Genomic DNA, 22,886 nt, shown 5'->3' on the forward strand with positions numbered 1-22,886 from the left:
GCCACTGCAAACAAACTCCAGACACATACGTCCCCTTGTGCATCTGGCTAATGTAGGTCCTGGGGAATTGAACCTGGGTCCTTTGGCTTTGCAGGCAAATGCCTTAACTGCTAAGCCATCCCTCCAGCCCCTAAATTAATTCTTGACACCTTGGTAAGTCAAGTTCAGCAGCTACCCTCCCCATTCCAAGGCAGAGAATCAGGTGGATTATTAACTCCGTTTCCTACATAGGGAGGTTTAAAATGCCCCTTCCATCGACATTTATGGATTGTGCTACTCACTGAGCAAAACGTGCTCCATGTTGGGTGCTGGGGACACAGGCAAAGGGTATCTATCCAAGGTAAGGGAGCCCCAGACGCTGAAAAGAACCACCAGAGAAGTCTAAGAGCCTGCAGGAAGGGAACTGGGGGCTGGGGCTTGGAGAATACAGAACACACTGGAGTCACCTTCTGAGAAGAGGATAGATAGAACTGAGCGCAGTCTTCATGAAAAAAAGCAGGAAGTCTGGTGTTGCCCATCAGCCCCGGAGGAACTTCTGGCTGTAGCACTAGGGAATGGTTCAGAACCCACAGATACCACTGCACTAATATGGAAGCCTAGACACATGTGCCTTACTACATTTTTGTTTAAACAAGCATTCCATTTCTGCTGGTGGGGTGACTCATACCTATAATCCTAGTACTCAAGAGACTGAGGTTGAGGCAGGAGGATGGCTGTGAGTTTGAGGCCAGCGTGGGCTATACAGTGAATTTCATGTTAGTCTTAACTATAGTGTGAGACTCCATCCAAAAAATAAAATAATAAAAATAAGCCAGGTATGTTGGTGCACACATTTAATTACAGCACTCAGGAGGCAGGGGTAGGAGGATTGCTGTGAGTTTGAGGCCACCCTGAGACTACAGAGTTAATTCCAGGTCAGCCTGGGCTAGAGTGAGACCCTACCTTGAAAAAACAAAAAACAAATAAATAAAATTCATTAATTAAAAGTTGGGTATGGTGTCATAAGCTTGTAATACTACTATTTGAAAGTGATAGTGGGAGGATCAGAATTTCAAGGTCATCTTCAGCTATATAGTGAGCCCAAGGCCAGCCTGAGTTACATGAGACCCTCACTCTAAAGTCTTCCCCTCCCCTGTCCATGCAAAACGAAGAAAAATTTAGTTTCAGGGTTGCATTAGTGGCTATTCTACTAGAAAACACAAATATTGATCATTTCCACTGTTACAAAAAGGTGGGCTGGGCTGGAGAGATGGCTGAGTGGGTAAAAATACTCGCTTGCAAAGTCTGATGGCTTGGGTTTAATTCCCCAGTACCGACATAAAGACAGATATGCAAAGTGATTGGCACATACATCTGGGGTTTGTTTGCAATGGTAAGAGGCCTTAGAGCACCCATTCTCACTCTCTGATTGCAAATAAATAATAAACAAAAACATTAAAAAGAAAAGAACAAAACCCCGAAAAAACAGGTTGGATAACACTGGGCAGGTCTCACAGATCTGGATTCAAATCCCAGCACTTCCATTTAGTAGTCATGTGACCTTAAACAAGGGGCTCTTTCTGCATCTCGGTTTTCTCATCTGCATAAAGGTAATGCTTACCTCAAAGGCTGGTGGGAAGATAAAATGACCTAATGGATATAGTTATCTTTTAACTCAGTGGTCAAAGGCACTTGCTTGCAAAGACTGCTGGCTCAGGTTCGGTTCCCCAGGAACAACATAAAGCCAGATGCACAAAGTGTTACATGGGTCTGGAGTTTATTCACTCTCTATATCTCTCTGCTTGCAAATAAATAATAAAAATTTTAAATTTAAATTTTTATATGTGTGTACATGTGAATGTGGGTACACACATGTGGAGGGCTAGAGGACAACTTTCAAGTCAGTTCTCCCTTATGAACCTCATTTGGGGCAGTGCATCTAGCTCTGCTGTTTTTGTTGAACTTGCCATGAATTGCTGGAAAATTCTCTCAGCTCTGCCTCCCATCTCACTGCAGTGCAGTGTAGGATGACAGAAACCCACTATAGCTTCTTGCTTTTTACGTGGGGAGCAAGCTCGGGAACTTCGGCTTGAGCTGCAGGCACTATCCACTGAGCCAGCCCAGGTACGATATTCCTACTGCCACATGGTCAGCTAAGTGCTCCACAGGGGGGTAGATGTGCTTATTATCAACACTAGTCAAAGTACCAGGGGGGCACAGGCTATGCCTCAGGAGGCCAGTGTTGCCAGTGCAGCAGATGACCAGGAAATGCCTATGAGATCCATCCTCCCCAGCGGTTTCATCCAGAGACCAGAGGGACACAAATCGGCTCCCCAGTGAAGTGGGTTGGGGTACTCACATCTGTAGAGATGGTTCCATACAGGGAAGAAAGCCATGTAGAGTGCCACATCCCCAACTGTTGGATAGGACTTGAAGATGGAAATGATGGCAATCTGGATGAACATGAAGAAGATGGGGTGCTCCCTGGGGCAGAGCAAGGCAGAAGAGACAGATCAGCCAGGGACCACATCTACCCCAGATCCTCCTGACCCCACCCCTCAAGCCATAAGTACTCTCATAGGACTTCAGGCAGGGGCTAGCTGCTACCAACAAGGCATGGAGGAGCCGGGCCTCGGTAGCAGAGCAGAAAACCACAGAGACCTAGGAGAAGGCCCAGAGGTGGTTGGGAGGCCAAACACTAGAGAATCAGCTCTGAGACATTTCCCATCCACAGCCACCTCCTGCCTGCTTCTACCAGCTCTAGGCCTTCTCCTAGAAACCTAGAAACCACAAGGAAGAAAACAAATGAAGTCACCATTCCTTATTACTAGGCCTAAAGGACTGCTTGTCAGAGAAACCAGGCAGCCTCCCTCCTATGCCAACAGGCCCTGAGGCAAGAAGTGCCTTTGGCTGATTCTTTGCTCGCTGACAATCTGGTCAGGGCAGTACACAGACCCTGTGTATCCAGAAAGAGAACTGAGAGCTACATAGAGATTTTTTTTAAGCTCCTAAAGGACCAGAAGTAGAATTCTTTTCTTTCTTTCTTTTTCATTTTGTTTTTCAAGGTAGGGTCTCACTCTAGCCCAGACTAACCTAAAACTCACTCTGGAATTCCAGGTTGGCCTCAAACTCATGGTGATCCTCCTACCTCTGCTTCCCAAGTGCTGGAACTAAAGGCATGCACCACCATGCCTGGCTTTCTTTTCTTTTTTGAGTCAATGGTATCATGTAGCTGAAGCTAGACTTGAACTCCAGACCCTCCTGTAGACTGCACCTCCTAAGCGCTGGGATTACAGGAGTGAGCCACTGCACCTAGCTGAAGACTGGGATTCTTCTTACTTTAATAACAGCTGAAGCTGATTTTAAACCAATAAATGGCAATGTCTACTTTCTCCTGAGCCCTGTGTGCCGAGTTCTATGCAAAGCTATTCCAGGGAACCCTCCAGAGCACCTCAGCCATCCCTCTAGGTAGGGATTATTCACAAATGAGGAAACTGAGTTCAGAGAAGTGAAGTCAGTGACCAGGCTGTCTGTCCCCAGAGCTCCTGATGTCACCATGCTGCTTTGCTTAGTGCTTCGCATGCCTCAGCCTTGCTCAGGAGAGGACAGGGATACGGCCTCAGCCTTCAGAGCTCCTCTGAGAGCAGACTGAATGCTAAAGGAGTGAGCAGGAAAAGGCCTGATATATATTCCCCTCAGCAATACCTAAATACAACACAGGGTCTGCTTCTGTACAAATGCTAAACGCCTGCTCGTGAAGATTTTCGTCAGAGGTCAAACTTCTCTGGTCAGAAGAATGGAACCACTTTGGAACTATTGCAAGTGTTCTCAGTAGCTTGACATGGCCCCAAGAGTTGAGCATAGACTATGGAATCAGACGAACCTTTGTTTAAAATCCCAGCACCACTGCTTACTCACTGTGTAACTCTGGGAAAATTGCTCCACCTCTCTGAGCTAGTCTTGATTTCCTCAACTATAAAATGTGACTGATGACCATAAAAGAATTCTGAGCTGCTGAGTTAGGTATCATTCCATTGCACAAAGCTAGAAAGGCACCTGGAAAGGAGAAGGCTCAATACATGCCAGCACTCGCTCACGCTCTCTCTCTTTCTCCCCTGGGAGGCAGGTTGTCACTCTAGCCCAGGCTAACCTGGAATTCACTCTGCAGTCCCAGGCTGGCCTCAAACTCACAAAGATCCTCCTGTGTCTGCCTCCCGAGAGCTGGGATTAATGCCAGCTCTCTTCTTCTGCAGAAGGGAGCTCTACACATAATTCCATTTGAGGAAAACTGATTAAAACAGGGCTGTAAGTGGCCAGCCTCCCAACTAACTTGGGACAGTTATAGCACTGATGATCAGGGACACCCAATCAGGTCTACTTTATTTGTTTATATTTTGTTTTTTTGAGGCAGGGTCTCATTCTAGCTCCAGCTATCCTGGAATTCACTATGTATTCTCAGGGTGGCCTCGAACTCTTAGAGAACCTCCTACTGATTGCCAAGTGCTGGATTAAAGACATGTGCCACCACACCCAGTTCTAGATCTACTTCTTATAAGATACTCCTAGTTATAATGCAACTGTATTCTTGCCCACAATGGCAATATGGGCTCAGACACCTCAAAGTGAGGCCAAGGTTAGAACCCAGAAGCTCCCTTCCTGCAGCCTGCACTTATGTGACCTCAATTGGCGGCTCTGGCCATTAGCACCTGGACAAAGATTCCATAAACCTGATGGCAAATGCTCCCAGTCTGTTAGGCTGCATGGGACAGGGCGTGGACACAACCACAGCAGGTCCTTCCACTTACTTTAACTTGATGGCCAAGGGGACGGTGTAAAAGAAGACATTGATCTGAAACACGCAGACAAAAAAGAGGCTGAAGTGCTCAAACATTTCTGCGAAGAAGTACCAGAAAAGACCAATATTTGGAGTGAGATCTGGAACAGAAAGTCTGGAATTAAGAAAACACAGGGCGAGAAAAAAGAGCAGAGTTACAAATGGTCTGCTTTGCCCTTGTCATCTCCTAAGGACTTGGGTCACTACTGGGCACTCAGGGACAATTTCTTCCCTCCAGAGATATGAATGTGACTGCTCTCCAAGCACCCCATACAGATAGTAACAAAATCTAAGGCCATGGGTATAGAGAATATAAGCCACAATAAACACCAAAGCAGCTAAAAGAATCTGAAATGAGGCAGGAACCCATTCTAAGCCTCCAGAGAGCAGGCCCTCTTCCTGCCAGGCCAGTTTACAATCAGTAGCTACCCAGTACTTCAAGAGGAAGTAGGAGATTTAAATAAACAAGATCTATTTGGGGCATTCATTCCAAAGACCTGCCCAGAGGGAGGCTCTGAGGGCGGCTCCTCCCCATTCTTGCTCCACATTCCCACAGCAGGAACCCTCAGAAGCCTCCCAAACGCTTCAGGAACCATTAATAAGTTGTGCTAATATACTCAGGGCTCCAGATTGCATTGGACAAATCAAGGCTTATCTGGAAGACTATCTTTCTGTCCAAATCATACAAGAATTTGGCTATGATTCTAGCTCTTCTAAAAGTTTCTCTCTCTCACACACACACACACACACACACTGATTTTGCAGTGCTGGGGCAGAACCCAGGGCCTCCAGCACGCTAGGCAGGTGTTCTATTACTGACCTAAATGCTGAGCCTTCCCACCCTCCCACACTTTAAGGACTGAGCAGTGACAACAGTACCTCCTGCAGCCCTTACATCATATTTTGATTTGGGAACAAAAAATACTGAGGCATGATTGTGCACACCTTTAATCCCAGCACTGGGGAGGCAGAGGTAAAAGGACTGCTATAGGTTCAAGGACAGTCTGGGGCTACAGAGTGAGTTTCATGTCAGCCTGGGCTATAGTAAGACCCTACCTCAAAAACAAACAAATAGGGCTGGAGAGATGGCTTAGCGGTTAAGCGCTTGCCTGTGAAGCCTAAGGACCCCGGTTCGAGGCTCGGTTCCCCAGGTCCCACGTTAGCCAGATGCACAAGGGGGCGCACGCGTCTGGAGTTCGTTTGCAGAGGCTGGAAGCCCTGGCGCGCCCATTCTCTCTCTCTCCCTCTATCTGTCTTTCTCTCTGTGTCTGTCACTCTCAAATAAATAAATAAATAAATAAAAATTAAAAAAAAAAACAAACAAATAAAAAAAGTTAAAACTGGTCTCAATTCATAATTAAACAAACAAACAATAGAGAACAAGGAGGGTATAAGGTCTCTGGTTGGGGATGGGGTGTGGTGTGGTGTGGTGTGTTTTTTTTTAAGCAGGGCAAAAAAAAAAAAAATCCTACCTCTGCCTTCCAAGTGCTGGGATTAAAGGTGTACGCCACCATGCCCAGCTTAGATTCCTAGATTCCTTCTTTCATTCCTTCCCTCCCTTCTTCCCTCCCTTTCTCTTTCTCTCTTTCTTTCTTTTGAGGTAGGGTCTCAATTTAGCCAGGCTGACCTGGAATTCATGATATAGCCCCGGACTGTCCTCAAACTCACAGTGATCCTCCTACTTCAACCACCTGAGTGGTGAAATTAAATTAAAGGTGTACACCATCCTCAGCAAGAAATGTCTGTAGAATTCATGAATATAGCCAGGCATGGTTGTGCATGCCTTCAATCCCAGCACTCAGGAGGCTGAGGTAAGAGGACTGATATGAGTTTGAGGCTACCCAGACACTACATAGTGAATTCCAGGTCAACCAAGGCTAGAGTGAGACCCTACCTCAAAAAACCAAAAGATAAAAGAATTCATGAATATAGACTGGGGCAAGCCTGTATAATACTGCAAACTCACTCACAAATGGCAGGTGTCTTTACATTAAAACTGTCTGCCAGGCTAGAGAGATGGGTCAGCAGTTAAAGGCACATGCTTATAAAGCCAGGTTCAATTCCCTAGTACTCACGTAAAGCCATTTGCACAAAGTGTGCATGCATCTGGAGTTCATTTGCAGTGGCAGGAGCTCCTTGTGTATCCATCTGAGCTCATCTGCTCTCTCTCTCTCAAATTAAATATATATATATAAAAAACTAGCCAGGTGTGGTGGTGTACACCTTTAGTCCCACTCAAGAGGCAGAGGTAGGAGGATCACAGAGAATTCAAGGCTACCTTGAGACTACATAGTGAATTCTAGAGCTAGAGTGAGACCCTACCTCAAAAAACAAACAAACAATCAAACAAACAAACAAACAAAAAGCTAGGTGTGGTGGCACATGTCTTTAATCCTAGCCCTCTGGAGAACTGCTGTGAATTTAAAGCCAGTCTGACACTACACAGTGAATTCCAGGTCAGCTAGGGTTAGAGCAAAATCCAAGCTCAAAAAACAACAGGGCTGGAAAGATAGCTTAGCGGTAAAGGTGCTTGCCTACAAAGCATTAAGGACTCATGTTCGACTCTCCAGTTCCCATGTAAGCCACACACACCAGGTAGTGCATGCATCTGGAATTCATTTGCAGTGGCTGGAGGACCTGGTGCACCCATTCATTCTATCTGCCTCTTCCTCTCTCTCCTTCTCTCTCAAATAAATTAAATAAATAAAATATTTAAAACTAACCAAAGGTGTGCTCTAGAGCAGTGGTTCTCAAAGAACATTCCTTGGACCACCACTAGCAGTGGCAGCACCTGAAAACTCTAGAAATGTAAATTCTTGGTCCCCATTCACACCTTTATAACCAGAACCCCTAAGGCTGGGCCAGAACTCTGGATTTAAAAAGCCATGAAGAAACTTGGAGGCACCTTAAAGTTTGAGGGCTCCTGCTGTCTACCGTCCTCTCTCTCTGATTCCAACAGGAACTATGAAACCCAAATTAGCTTCTAGAATTTTCTAGTGAGATCTGTACTTACATGAAACCATAAACAGCAGGAATGAAGTCCCAGGAGCTGAGAAGGAAGAAGGAGAGGCAAATGATGACCACTAGGCTTCCTCCATACATCATGGCATACTCCCAAGAAAAGATCCAGAAGGCTTTGCTTTTCACTTTCACAGGTATGTACTGCCGCTAGGAGAGAAGACAGAAAACAGCTATCAGCTTCATGTAAGGAGTCCCTTAGGCTGACATTATGCCATGATGTCTACATTTGTAAGTTTGCTGTGTCTTTAATTAAAACAGAAAAATAAAAGTGGATGATGAAGGGAAAAAAGGGTGTAAGATGTGCATCCTATAACCTGAAAAATGAAAAGAAATAAAATATGAGAGAGATAGATGAACAAGCTGGCTGTGGTGAAATAAGCCTATAATCCCAGCACTCAGAAGGCAAAGGAAGGAAGATTGCTACACATTTTAGTTCAGCTTGGTCTCCATGAGTTCCAGGCCATCCAGGGCTACACAGTGAGACTTTGCCTTTAAAAAAAAAAAAACAAGAAGAAGGGCTGTGTGTGCATGTGTATGTGTGCATGTATGTGTATATATGTATGGGTATGCACATGTTGTAGCACATGTGTGGAAGTCAGAGGACAACCTCAAGGTGTATGACATAAGGTCTCTCTCTTTTTATAAAATATTTTATTTATTTGAGAGAGAGAGAATAGGTGCGCCAGGGCCTCTACTCATTGCAAACAAACTCTTAGACATATGTGCCACTTGTGCATCTGGCTTATGTGGGTCCTAGAGAATCAAACCTGGGTCCTTTAGGCTTCATAGGCAAGTGCCTTAACTGCTAAGCCATCTCTCAAACACTCTCTCTTCGTTTTTGCCACTGTGTGTGCCAGAGTGGCTGGCCCCAACTCTGTCTCCCACTTCTATACATGGGATTATTAGAGACATGTACTTGTGTCCAGCTTTACATGGTATGATAGTGTAAATATATGTCCTCACAGATTGAGGCAGTTTTAAAATATTTAATTAATTAATTAATTAATGAAAGAGGGAGAGAGAGAGAGCATGGGCATTCCAGGGCCTCCAGCTACTGCAACTCCAGGTGCATGTGCCACCTTGTGTATCTGGCTTACAGGGGTACTGGGGAATCAAACCTGTGTTCTTAAGCTTCACAGGCAAGCATCTTAACCACTGAACTATTTCTCCAGTCCAACTCAGACATTTTTTATAAGACTGAGCTTGCAACTTGATTCTCCTGCAGGCAGAGCCCTGCTGGAGAAGAGGTATGTCACTGGGGGTGGACTTTGCAGTCCAGCCCTAAGATGTATAAAGAGCAGTTTGAGCTCTGGCTATTCATGATTGCTGGCTGCTGGTGATGCCTCTCTGCCATGAATCATTGGAAATGAACCAGCTTCTTCCATCATTGATGGTGTTTCTTATAGATTCTGTGAGCCTGAAATAAACACTTTTCTCCCATAAGCTGCTTCTGGTCAGGTGTTTGTCCAGAAATGAGAAGGTAATTGCAATGTGGGTTCTGGAGTTCCAAACTTATGCAACAAGCACTTTTTAAATTTTTAAATTTATTTGAGACAGACAGAGACAGAGAGAGTGAGAGTTAGTATGGGCATGCCGGGGCCTCTTGCCACTGCAAACAAACTCTAGACACATGCACCACTTTGCACATCTGGCTTTACATGGGTAACAGGGAACTGAACCGGGGCCAGCAGACTTTGCAAGCAAGCACCTTTAACTGCTGAGCCATATCCCTACCAGCAAGCACTTTTAACCACTAAGTCATCTCCCCAATATAACCCTTTCTTTCTCCTTCCTTCCTTCCTTCCTTCCTTCTTTCCTTCCTTCCTTTTTTAACCCAATATCACCCTTTCTGAGGCATGGTTTCATACACTTGAGCTAGCCTCGAACTTTGTATTTGAGGATGACCTTGAATTCCTAATCCTCCCCCACAAGTGCTACGATTATAGTACCACACCACATCCAGATTTCATTGTGATATTTTCTGTAGTAAAAAAGCATATTATCCACCTATCTATCTATCTATCTATCTATCTATCTATCTATCTATCTATCTATATATCATGTATGTATGTATGTATGTATGTATGTATGTATGTATCTATCTATCATCTATCTTATTGACTTAACTTATTTGCAAAGAGAGAGAGAGACAGCGAGATAGGGAAGGATGGACAGAGAGAACAAATGGGTATGCTAGGGCATCTTGCCACCACAAATGAACTCCAAACACATGTAACCTGGGGCATCATGCTTTACAAACAAGTGCCTTTAACCACTGAGACATCTCCTTAGCCCCTGATCAATTTTTTTAATATCTCTCTCTCTCTCTCTCTGAGAATCAAGCACAGAGATTTGTAGATGTTAGGCAAGAGTTCTACCACTGAGCTATATCCCCAGGGCTTAACTGTTCTATTGCAAAATAAAATAAAGAAAATCACACAAAACAAATATAAAAGCTTGGTCAACAGTAAACACCTTTGGGTAAGTAACCAATACCCAGGTCAGGAATTTTCCATACACCACCCCAAGTCCTTCCATACATTTCAACTCCAACCCAATCACAGTGCTGTACTCCTTCACAAGTAATGATGACGGTGACCTGTACAGTAATCACTTTCTTACATTTCCTTATGGCTTTTCATTTACATGTGTATCCCTTTACACTATAGTTCAGGATCGCTTGCTTTAAAAAAAAAAAGATAATTTTTTTCTTTTTCTTTTTTCTTTTTTTTTGTGTTTTTGAGGTAGGGTTTTACTCTAGCCCAGGCTGGCCTTGAACTCACAGCAATCCTCCTACCTCATCCTCCCGAGTGCTGGGATTACAGGCATGCGCCACCACACGTGGCATGGTGTTAGTTCCTGGGTTTATGTATTCACCTCTCCTTCATTGATGGCGTGTATGTCAGTGCCCTATTTTATGCTGCGTGCTATCAGATCATAATACTGTAAGCTTCTGCCTAATTTGGAAGCCAGGCTGTGAGCCAAGGTCAAAGGAAAAGTAGAGAAGGGAAGGGACCAGATGGGCTTAAACTACCATGCTCATCCATGACTCACCAAGGAGCCAGATGTAGCATCGCTGCCTTTGATCCTGAGTCTCATGAGGGAACAGAAAAATAGCTTTGACTTTGACATTGGTAACACACTAGCTTGTTTACACATTTTACAGTCTCTAGAGACACTACTAGCAGAGTTGAGACAGGTTTATGATGTCAAAAGACGAAGTACAAACTTTACTTCTGATTCCACAAAAAGACTAATTTTCCTTTCCCCTTATCATCCTTCATATTTACAGTACTGACCCTGTCCTTTTAATTTTAATACTGTAGCTGCCATCTGAGTTCTCCTCAGATTGTTTCACATATATGACATACTAACCCTTTCAGTAGGTACTGTTATATTCTCCCAGCATGCCTTTAATCTTAGCAGTCAGGAGGCAGAGGTAGGAGGATTGCTATGAGTTTGAGGCTAGCCTGAGACTACATAATGGATTCCAGATCAGCATGAGCTAGAGGGAGATCCTATCTTGAAAAACCAAAAATAAAATAAAGGAATAGCCGGGTGTGGTGGTGCACGCCTTTAATCCCAGCACTCGGGAGGCAGAGGTAGGAGGATCACTGTGAGTTCAAGGCCACCCTGAGACTACATAGTGAATTTCAGGTCAGCCTGGGCTAGAGTGAGACCCTATCCACAAAATAAATAAATAAATAAAAAGAAAAGAAAAGAAAAATACACACACACACACACACACACACACACACACACACACACACACACACGGTGTGAGCCACCATGAAAGGCTGATTTAATATTTTATTTATCTGAGAGATAAGAAGGCAGGGGGAGGAGGGTGCACCAGGGCCTCTAGCCACTACAAAGAAATCCAGACCCAGGCACATGCACATGTGCGTGCGTGTGTGTGTACCTAAACAGAGTAACTTTACCATGTGATTCACTGATTGAACTAATTGAAAGAACCAGCGATCATTTATCTACTTTGAAAAGCCAGTGCTGGCTGACTAGGAGGTTCACTTCTCTATAGATACTGATGGTGGCACTACAAGCTGACTCAAGCTTTGTAGTGAACAATCTGGTCTTGTACAATAAGAGCCATAAAACTTCTCACAGTCTTGAATCCAATTAAGAAATAAAAAAGGAGCCTGGGCATGGTGGCGCACTCCTTTAACACCAGCACTTAGGGGCTAGAGAGATAGCTTAGCGGTTAAGCGCTTGCCTGTGAAGCCTAAGGACCCCGGTTCAAGGCTCGATTCTCCAGAACCCACATTAGTCAGATGCACAAGGGGGTGCACGCGTCTGGAGTTCATATGCAGTGGCTAGAAGCCCTGGCGCGCCCATTCTCATTCTCTCTCTTTCTGCCTCCTTCTGTCTCTGTCATTCTCAAATAAATAAATTAAAATGAACAACAAAAAAAAAAAGACCAGCACTTAGGAGGCAGAGGTAGGAGATCACCATGAATTCAAGGCCACCCCGAGACTACATGGTAAATTCCAGGTCAGCCTGGACTAGAGTGAGACCCTACTTCAAAAAAACAAAATAAATAAATAAGAAATTTACAAAGGGAGCTGGAGAGATGGCTTAGCAATTGAGGTGCTTGCCTGCAAAGCCTAATGACTCAGGTTCAATTCCTCAGTACCCACATAAAGCCAGATACACAGGTGGTGCATACATCTGGAGTTCATTTGCAGCAGTAGCTGGAGGCCCTGGAATTTCTGCATACATTTATCTTTTAAGAATGAATTTGGGGGCTGGATAGATATCTTAGAGAGATGGCTTAAATGCAAAGCCAAAGGACCCAAGTTCAATTCCCCAGGACCCATGTAAACCAGATGTTCAAGGTGGCACTTACATCTGGAGTACATTTGCAGGGTTAGAGACCCTGATGTGTCCATCCTTTCTCTCTCTCTCTAATAAATAAAATATTTTTTTTTAAAAAAAGAATAGATTTGGCAACTTAGGGGTCCTGCCTGGAGTTGTTTGCATTTGATTTGATAAGTACTTTTAAACTTTTTTTGGAGAGGAGGGGATGCTAGAAATCAAACCCAGAGCCTTGCATGAGGGCTAAGCATGTGCTGTACTACCAGGCTACAGGCCCAGCTTGAGGTGCTTTTTCTTGTTTAAGAAGGAAAGAGACATGTTTAGGGAGCAAGCTCTTAATTAAATCAGACTGCCTGAGTTTCCATCTCAGTGCTGGCATTTGTTGGCTACAGGAGCTTTGGTAAATGACTTTAACCTCACATCATTCCAGTTTCAAATCATGTGTCTAAGTGAGTAATATTAAGCTAGTCTATGGCTAATAGTAACCTACCCCATAAAGTTCTTATGAGGCTGAAATGAGATGATAAGTGCTCAGCATAAATTCCTCTGTAAATACTAGCAATTGGTTTGGGTTTTTTTGTTTGTTTGTTTTTCAAGGTAGGATCTCACTCTAGCCCAGGTGGACCTGGAATTCACTATGGAGTCTCAGGGTGGCCTCGAACTCATGGTGATCCTCCTACCTCTGCCTCCCAAGTACTGGGATTAAAGGTGTGCAGCACCACGCCCGGTTTTGGTATTTTCTTATTTTGTAATTTAATTAAAAAATTTTTATTGGTTTTTTGAGGTAGTCTCACTCTAGCCCAGGTTGTCCTGGAATTCACTATGTAGTCTTAGGTTGGCCTTTAATTCATGGCAATCCTCCTACCTCTGCCCTAAGAACTGGGATTAAAAGTGTGAGCCACCATGCCCAACTAATTTAATATTTATTTGAGAGATAAAAAGGCAGGTGGGCAATGGGTACACCAGGGCTTCTAGCCACTGCAAAGAAATCCAGATGCATGTGTCCCTTTCAACTTTTTTTTTTTTTTCAAGGTAGGGTTTCATTCTAGCCCAGGCTGGCCTGGAATTCACTACAGGAGTCTCAGGGTAGCCTCAAACTCATGGCAATCCTCCTACCTCTACCTCCTGAGTGCTGGGATTAAAGGTATGTGCCACCATACCCGGCTCCACCTTGAGCTTTATGTGGGGACTGGAGAATCAAATTGGATCCTTTGGCTCTGCTGGCAAGTGCCTTAACCACTGAGCAATCTCTCCAGCCCAGCAATTGGTACTTTCTAATAACTGTAATATGTATTTATCTCTTACTATGTTTCTGCCATGGCAAAGTGGCCTGAATTTCAGAGTGGTCCAGATCGCCCAGGTGTAATGGTACAAAACTGGTGTGTTCCAATGTTCATGTTTCATGAAATATTAATACCCACAGTCTCTCTCACTAATGTGGGGTCAACTCTTTCCTTAAAATAACAGATATGAGCTGGGTGTGGTAGCAGACGCCTTTAACCCAACACTTGAGAAGCAGAGGTAGGAGGATCACCATGAATTCAATGTCACCCTGAGACTACATAGTGAATGCCAGGTGAGCCTGGGCGAGAGTGAGACTCTACCTTGAAAAATCAAAAAATAAAAGACATGTTCTAAAATGTACACATTTGATTTAATCTCTACAAGACCTTACAAAGAGTGATATTATAAAAACAACAAAATGGGGCCAAAGGGGTCTACGTACATTAGATGAGAGGGAGAGTGTAAGGTGGTCATAGATCTCAACTACAGGGATTCTAGTGAAATACACTTACACATTTACAATGACAGGCCCACTCAGAATTTAATGATCACTGGTCCACTCTGCTTGCCATTAGTCAAGTTTCTTTCTTTTTTTCTTTTCTTTCCTTTTAAAATATTTTATTTATTTAGTTGCAAATAGAGAGAGAGAGAGAGAGACAGAGACAGAGACAGAGACAGAGACAGAGACAGAGAGAATGGTAATACCAGGGCCTCCACCCACTGCAAACGAACTTCAGATGCATGGGCCACCCCATGCATCTAGCTTTACGTGGGTACTGGGAAATTGAGCCTGGGTCCTTTGGCTTTGTAGGCAAGTGCCTTAACCTCTAAGCCATCTCTCCAGTCCCCATGTTTGTCTTTTCAAGTAGAAGCAAGTAGATTTGAGTTGGAAGGCCAGTCCATCGCTGTTGTATTTCATCTGGTTTTGTGGTGCGGGGAATCAAGTCCAGGGCCTCGCACGTGCTAGGCAGCATTCTGCTACTGGGCTATAGCCCTGGCTTTCACTACCATTATTGATCCATACCCTTCCTTCCCCCCAGCAGGAACCCAGGTCATGTACTAAACGTTACTTGACTGCTGGCTTCTGACCAGCAAGTGCTTACCTGAAGGAGATAGAGGAGTCCTGGGACAAACAAGGTGATTGGGTACAGAGACTGGTATGTTGCTAAGGCAAGAAAAATAGCACTGAGGAAAGCACTGCCTGTGAAAAGAAATAAAGGAATGGAATAACCCAGCCTCAGCAATCAGGATTCGATGCACCAAGTCCCTATCAATGTAAAACTTTCCATAACTGCTCAGTCACCTGCCAAGTGCTTCCTGGTCTGCAAGGTACTATGCAAACTCATGGAACAAAAGCTCCTTGGCTTAAAGCCCAGGAAAGGAAGCCAAGGAAATCAAATCACCTACTTTCAGCAAACTGATGCCACAGGCACGTTGCTTGTGAAAGTTTCAAACCCAGAAAGATTTTACAATACTTTAGCTCCAAGATTTACAAAGGGTTCAAGTCTATATCTTAATATAACAATTTATTAAACATACAACTACAGCTAATGGTGTTCAGAGCTATGAAACCTATCACTTTAGATTTTGCAATACCCATCACTCTACCAAAAACCCCTTTTCAGCTGGGCATGGCGGTGCACACCTTTAATCCTAGCACCTGGAAGGCAGAGGTAAAGGATCACTGAGTTCAAGGCCAACCTGAGACTACATAATGAATTCCAGGTCAGCCTGGGCTAGAGCGAGACCCTATCTTGGGGGGGGGAAAAAAAAAAAAAAGCTCTTTTCTTTCCTTAAACAGAATGGCTGGGTGTAGTGGCACAAACTTTTATTTTTATTTTTATTTTATTTATTTGACAGAGAGAGAGAAACAGACAGACAGAAAGAGGCAGATAGAAACAGGGGGTGGGGGGAATGGACAAGCCAGGGTCTTCAGCCACTGGAAAAGAACTCCAGACACATGCATACCTTGTGCATCTGGCTTACGTAGGTCCTGGGGAATCAATCTGGGTCCTTTAGCTTTGCAGATAAACACCTTAACCACTAAGCCATATCTCCAGCCCCAAAACCCTTTTCTTTTTTAAAAAACATTTTATTTTGAGTCGGGTGCAGTGGCACATGCCTTTAATTCCAGCACTCGGGAGGCAGAGGTAGAATGATCACTGTAAGTTCAAGGCCACCCTGAGACTACATAGTGAACTCCAGGTCAGCCTGGGCTAGAGTGAGACCCTACCTCTAAAAACAAAACAGAAAAATTATTTTTATTTATTTATTTATTTGACAGAGAAGGGGGGGGGAGGATGGGCATGCCAGGGCCTCCAGCCACTGAAAATGAACTCCAAATGCGTGCGAACCCTTGTGCATCTGGCCAACATGGGTCCTGGGGAATCGAACCTGGGTCCTTTGGCTTTGCAGGCAAAATGCTTTAACTGCTAAGCCATCCCTCCAGCCCCCAAGCCCCTTTCTTAATGCTAACTTCAGGTCATGGGTTTTGTTTTTGTTTTTTTTTTTTTCCTACATAAAAATATACCATTTTAGCCAGGCATGGTGGCCCATGGCATTTAATCCTAGCACTCAGGAGGCAGAGGGAGGAGGATCAATGTGAGTTCAAGGATAGCCTGGAACTACAACGTGAGTTTCAGGTCATCCTGGGCTATAGTGAGACCTTACCTAATTGGTTTTTGGCTTTACTCTGTAGCCTAGGTTAGCCTCAAACTTGAGGGAATCCTCTTGCTTCAGCCTCCCATGTACTGGAATAATAGATATAAGCTACCATACTTGGTTAAAAGTTATATTAGTTTTGCTATTATTGTTTTTGGTTTTTCAAGGTAGTGCTTCACTCTAGCCTAGGCTGACCTGGAATTCACTATGTAGTCTCAGGGTGACCTTGAACTCACAGTGAACCTACCTCTTACCCTGATAAGTGAAGGTCCTAAGAAATATATGCTGTGATTTTTTTTTTTTTTTTAATCAGGCTCAGCAGTTAAAAGTACTTGCTTTTCTTTCTCTCTCTCTTTTTTTTTTTTTTTGTTGTTTGTTTGTTTGTTTGTTTGAGGTACAGTCTCACTTTCTAGCTCAGGCTGACCTACAATTCACTATGTAGTTTCAGGGTGGCCTCAAACTCACAATGATCCACCTACCTCTGCCTCCCAAGTGCCAGGATTAAAGATGTGCACCATCACACCCAGCTAAAGTTGCTTGCTTTAAAGCCTGTAAGCCCAGGGTTGGAGAGATGGCTTAGCAGTTAAGGCCTTTGCCTGCAAAGCCAAAAGATCCTGGTTCAATTCTCCAGGACCCACGTAAGCCAGATGTACAAAGTGGTGCATGCACCTGGAATCCCATTTGCAGTGGCTGGAGGATCTGACACACCCATTCTCTCCCTTTCTTTCTCTGCCTCTTTCTCTCTCTCAAATAAATAAATAAAATATTTTTTAAAAAGCTTGTAAGCACAGATTCAATAAACTGAACACAAAAATTGGTGTAAGGGTCTGGCTTTTGCTTGCATAGGCAACAGACCCTGGTGCACCCTGCCCCCACAGGTGTAAATAAATAAAACTAAAGTCTTGAGGCTGTGGGACTGGCTCAGCAGGTCAAGAGTGCTTGGTGTGCAAGCAGCAGGGCTGAACTGCCTGAGTTTAATTCTCTGGCAGCCACATACAAGGCTAGGCGTGACACACGCATGTCTATAACCCAGTCCTGCAGAGGATGAAGACTGAAGAATTGCTGGGGCTTGACAGCAAAATGACAACTCTGATTGAAAGAGAGACCCCATCTCAAAGAAATAAGCAGCTGAATGGAAAGAGAACATCCTACATTCCCCTCTGGCCTCCACAAATGTGCATATGGTCATCTCTCTCTCTCTCATGCTCCACATACCTCACCATACATACTCTTATCTATATACACATATGCCCAAATAAATAATTTTTTTTCTTTTTAAGTTTTTTCTTATTATTAAATTAAAAACTCTTCTGCAATGGACCCTGAGCTTTGGAGGGTGTGATAGAGATGTCTCAGTGCTGAACATTCCACTGCCACTTTTGAGTCATCTGAAAAGAGAAGTTTCTCTAACCAAAAGTGAGAGTAGCATTAATATATGGGTATAAACATAAGAAAGTACTTAGAGCCGGGTGTGGTGGTGCACGCCTTTAGTCCCAGAAATCTAGAGGCAGAGGTAGGAAGATCACCATGAGTTCTAAGCCAGTCTGAGACTACATAGTGAATTGCAGGTCAGTCTGGGTTAGAGAGAGAGACCTTTCCTTGTAAAAAAAAAAAAAAAAAAGGAATGTGAGGGTGATCTGGCTGTGAGATCTGTCACCTCATTGATCACCAGGGTTGATTCGGCTGATCTGGCTGGCAAGGTGGGTGTCTCCTTTCTCCCTCACTGTTCCATGTGCGTCCCTCCTGAAGCTGGAAGCTAGTGGAAAAGGACGACCTTCCCCGAATGGAGGAGAACCAGTCTTCAGTCAAGGGTATATGAGTAGCTGCACTCCCCTCCTAGAACCTCAAACAAACTCTCAAGGTCCATTTGCAGGGGAATGTAGGGTAGTTAAGCTTCCAAATGAGGCACTGAATGTGGCAGTCTGCCTTTCTCTAAAAAAATTAAAAAAAAAAAAGAATGTAGCCAGCCATGATGGCATATCCCTTTAACCCTACCATTTGGAAGGCAGAGGTAGGAGGATCTCCATGAGTTCAACGCCACCCTGAGACTACATAGTGAACTCCACTTCAGCTTGGGCTAGAGCAAATTCCAGTTCAGCCTGGGCTAGAGCAAGACTCTACCTTGAAAAACCAAAAAAAAAAAAAAAAAAAAAGAGTGTGTTTTGTTTGTGTTGGAAAACACATTATTTTTCCTTGTTTCAGATGGTATAAGACAATACAACACCCTTAAACCAAGGCTAGAGAATCTGAGTTTACGATACCAGTTTCAAAATAGCCAAGAAATCAGTCAGGTATAATGGCTCAAGGCTGTTGTCTCATAACAATTAAGTTTCATAAACTATTAATACCCATGGATACTTATGAGTGTGGGATCAGTAACTAACTGAAAATAACAGATATCTTCTCAATAGTGTTTCATAACAAAGAAGAACTAGTCATTTCATTCAGTCTAAGGAGCAAACTCTTTTATTTACCAAAGTAGCTTATATATTTTAGAAATCTGAGCTGGACAGATGGCTCAGCAGTTAAAGTGCTTGCTTGTATAGCCTGACAGTCTCAGTTCAATTCCTCAGCACCCATATAAAGGCAGATGCACAAAGTGGCACACACATCCAGAATTCATCTGCAGTATCAAGAGGCCCTGGTGCATCCATACACTCTCTTTTAAGTATATATATAATACATGCACATACACCTATCATATATCTGAAACAAGGAAAAGCTACCTTGGTGGGGGGAGGGCTATGATTGTGATGACTTCATAGAAAAGTGAATGGTATCTTGGCTTAAGGTACAATAGCAAGAAAATGGAACCTGAATGAATAAAGAAAACAATTGGAGCCAGGCGTGGTGACACACGCCTTTAATCCCAGCACATGGGAGGCAGAGGTAAGAGGATTGCTGTGAGTTCGAAGCCACCCTAAGACTACATAGTGAATTCCAGGTTAGTCTGGGCTAGAAGCAAGATCCTACCTCGAAAAACCAACCCCCCCCCCCCAAAAAAAAACAACTGGGTATGTGCCTCACTCATAGAGTGTATGTATAACATGTGCAAGGGCTTGGGTTTGATTCCCAGCACTACAAAACAACAACAACAAAAAACAGACAGATAGATGGACAGACAGACAGACAGATCTGTGGTATATATGCACAATGAAATTTTATGTAGCCATTTTAATAAAAATAAAGTCATAACATCTGTAGAAAAATGGTAACTGGAAATTAGCAAATTAAATAAAATAGGTCACACTCAGAAGACAAATACCACATTTTTTCTTATCTGCAGAACCTAGATTTAAAATTGTGTATATGAAAAGCTGGGCATGGTGGTGAATGCCTTTAACCCCAGCATTTGGGAGGCAGAGATAGGAGAATCACTGAGTTGGAGGCCACTCTGAGATTACATAGTGAATTCCAGGTCAGCCTAAGCTACAGTGAGACTCTACCTAAAAAAATAAATATAAATAAATAAATAAATAATAAAATTGCATATATGTAGAAGCCGGGCTTACTGGCTCATGCCTTTAATCACAGCACTCTGGAGACAGAGGTAGGATTGCTGTGAGTTTGAGGCCACCCTGAGACTACATAGTGAATTCCAGGTCAGCCTGAGCTAAAATGAGACCCTACCTCAGAAAAACAAACAAACAAAACAAAATTAAACAAAGGAGTTGAAAACAAACATAGACCTTTCACCTCTCTCCACCTCAGGAGACAGCAGACAGTGACATAAACACAGTCACCTCCTGCCCTAATTACCTGAGATCAATAATTGCTTGTCTAGAGCAGCTGTTTATAAGACTCAAGAGAGAAAGAAGGGCTCGTGGACTAGGAGAGCAGATCTAAAACTTGCTCTGAGGATCAGGACACAGTCCTCCTTCCTTAGCTAAAATGCCTTGCTAAGCAAGCGCACTACCACAGAGCTACATTCCAACCTCTAGATGGAAATCGTTTTTTGGTTTTTCAAGGTAGTGTCTCACTCTAGCCCAGGATGACCTGAGATTCACTGTGTACTCTCAGGGTGGCCTAGATGATAATCTTTAGAAAAGAAAAGTCTGTTCTTCCTGCTCTTCTTGGTTAATAAATAGCATCAAAGTACACTTGCTGGTTAAGACCCCATTGCTAAAGACTCCACATGCTTGGGCTGCAGGTCACCAAGAAATCAAGCTGGAGCTGAGCTAGAAACCTCTTCCCTGTTGTCTAGCTGTCAGAAAGCTGGAAAGAGCTATACTGCATGCAGCCTTTTGGGAGAGAGAAGTTATCAATGACAGTGGATCCTGCAAGCCTTAAGACTGGCCAACCAGGCCAAATGTGCCAACTGGTGTAACAGTAGCATGTCTGTTATAGGGGAAAGCCAAATGCTCTCTAATTGGACTGGAGGCCCACTCACAGGAGGGAATAAATGCCTGATACTGAAAATCTAGTCAAAGCCTATGCCTGGGGAGATCAGGAGCCCTAGGGGAGTAATGCCTGCTTTTGTCTGGCTAAATGCATATTATGTCCTCCAAACTGTCCACTAAGTACTTTCTTTTTTTTTTTTTCTTCTTCTTCTTTCTTTTTTTGGTTTTTTGAGGTAGGGTCTCACTTAAGCTCAGGCTGACCTGGAATTCACTATGTAATCTGAGGGTGGCCTTGAACTCATGGCAATCCTCCTACCTCTGCCTCCTAGTGCTGGGATTAAAGGCGTGCGCCACCACGCAAGGCTCTAAGTACTTTCTTATGTTTATACCCACATATTAATGCTACTCTCACTTTTGGTTAGAGAAACTTCTCTTTTCAGATGGCAGTGACCACTAGGATGACTTAAGTCACCATAGTGCCAAGAAGCGACAGTGGAGGGTTCATCACTGAGATATCTCTATCATACCCTCCAAGGCTCAGGGTCCATTGCAGAAGAGATGGTAGAAGAAATGTAAGAGCCAAAGGAAGGGTAGGACTGCCTACAATGCAATCTTTCAGACACAAAATGGCCTTGGTATTTATAGTGCCTGATACTACCTACACGACTTTCATAATGGGAGGAAAAGATGATAACATCAGATAGAAAGAGTCCATCCAAATACCCCACCTTCCTTGAGCTCCAGTGACTCTCCAGTCTCTGCTCCCCATAAGGACTAGAGTTACAGACATGCATGTTTTATGTGGGTGCTGGGATAATTGAGCTCAGGCAGTCTCAAACCCCCTGAGGTCTTTATGCTTTTGCAAAAAATGTACTTAACCACTGAGCCATCCTCCAGCCCCACATTCCTTTTCCACACCAGTCCTGAACCACACTTACCCGCCTCTGAAGCATATGTCACTTGAGTTCTCACTCTCATCATCTGTCACCAGTTTTCAGCACCCTCTTTCTTTCCCTTCTACCTAGCCCATCCTCCACAGAAGCACCAGAAGGTGTTTCTGAAACAGTGTTGTTTCAGAGTGTAACCTATATTTTTATTTTATTATCATTTTTTGTTTGTTTGTTTTATCAAAGTAGGGTCTTGCACTAACTCAAGCTGACCTGGAATTTACTATATCGTCTTAGGGTGGGCTCGAACTTAGCTATCCTACCTCTGCCTACCAAGTGCTAGGATTAAAGGCGTACGCCACCAAGCCCAGCTGTGACTTATCTTTAAAGACATTTATTTGGTCATAGTGGTATAGTGGCATAATCTATAATGTCAGAAACTCCTGGAGGCTGAGACATGAGGATCAGGAGTTCAAAACCAGCAACTGCTTAGTTCGAAGCCAGTCCAAGTTACATGAAACCCTGTTCCAGGAACTAAAAAAGACTTCCAACAGGTCCAATTTTATGTATCAAGTTAAGTTTGAACTCCCACAGCAAGCAAGATCCTCACTCTCTGGGTTTGTTACTTTAGTTTTGCCTGTCACCACTTGCCCACACACCCTGCCTTCCAGCTACACTGGGCATTCTTGTTTCTGAAAACATCAAGTTCTTTCATTCTGGTGTAGATCTCAGGCATTCCCTCTGATTGAGCCATCCTTTCCTGGCCTCCCTCAAGCAGAAACCCATCTCTCAGTGGCTGGTTGAGGACAAAAAGGAGTAAATAACAACAGTGATTGCAGCTAACGTTTGTTACTCACTAGCTAATAGGCACAGTGCACCCTTGACATCAAGAGCGTGCCAGCCTCAAAGAGGCCCTCAGGGGAACAACACAACCACCTTAGACCTCAACTTTCCAGCTCATTTTCTTGTAACAGATTTTTTTGGGGGGAATGGAAAATAAAAGCACATACTCTACTCATTTCACAGGTGAAAAAGCCCAGGCACAGA

The 22,886-nt window shown here is 43.7% G+C and overlaps 1 protein-coding gene across 1 annotated transcript in view; it reads right to left on the reverse strand.

Moving 5' to 3' along the window:
* The window catches only part of Pigu (phosphatidylinositol glycan anchor biosynthesis class U), a 100,171-nt gene that overhangs the window by 21,092 nt on the left and 56,193 nt on the right, over window positions 1–22,886 (reverse strand). Inside the window, exons 7-10 of the mRNA XM_045156587.1 lie at window positions 15,055–15,152; window positions 7,827–7,981; window positions 4,785–4,928; window positions 2,339–2,463 (exon numbers count right to left, since the gene is read on the reverse strand). Coding sequence (XP_045012522.1) covers window positions 2,339–2,463; window positions 4,785–4,928; window positions 7,827–7,981; window positions 15,055–15,152 — 522 coding nt within the window. The remainder of the gene's footprint in view (window positions 1–2,338; window positions 2,464–4,784; window positions 4,929–7,826; window positions 7,982–15,054; window positions 15,153–22,886) is intronic.

The sequence above is a fragment of the Jaculus jaculus genome, chromosome 8 (assembly GCF_020740685.1).
Source record: "Jaculus jaculus isolate mJacJac1 chromosome 8, mJacJac1.mat.Y.cur, whole genome shotgun sequence".
NCBI lineage: Eukaryota > Metazoa > Chordata > Mammalia > Rodentia > Dipodidae > Jaculus > Jaculus jaculus.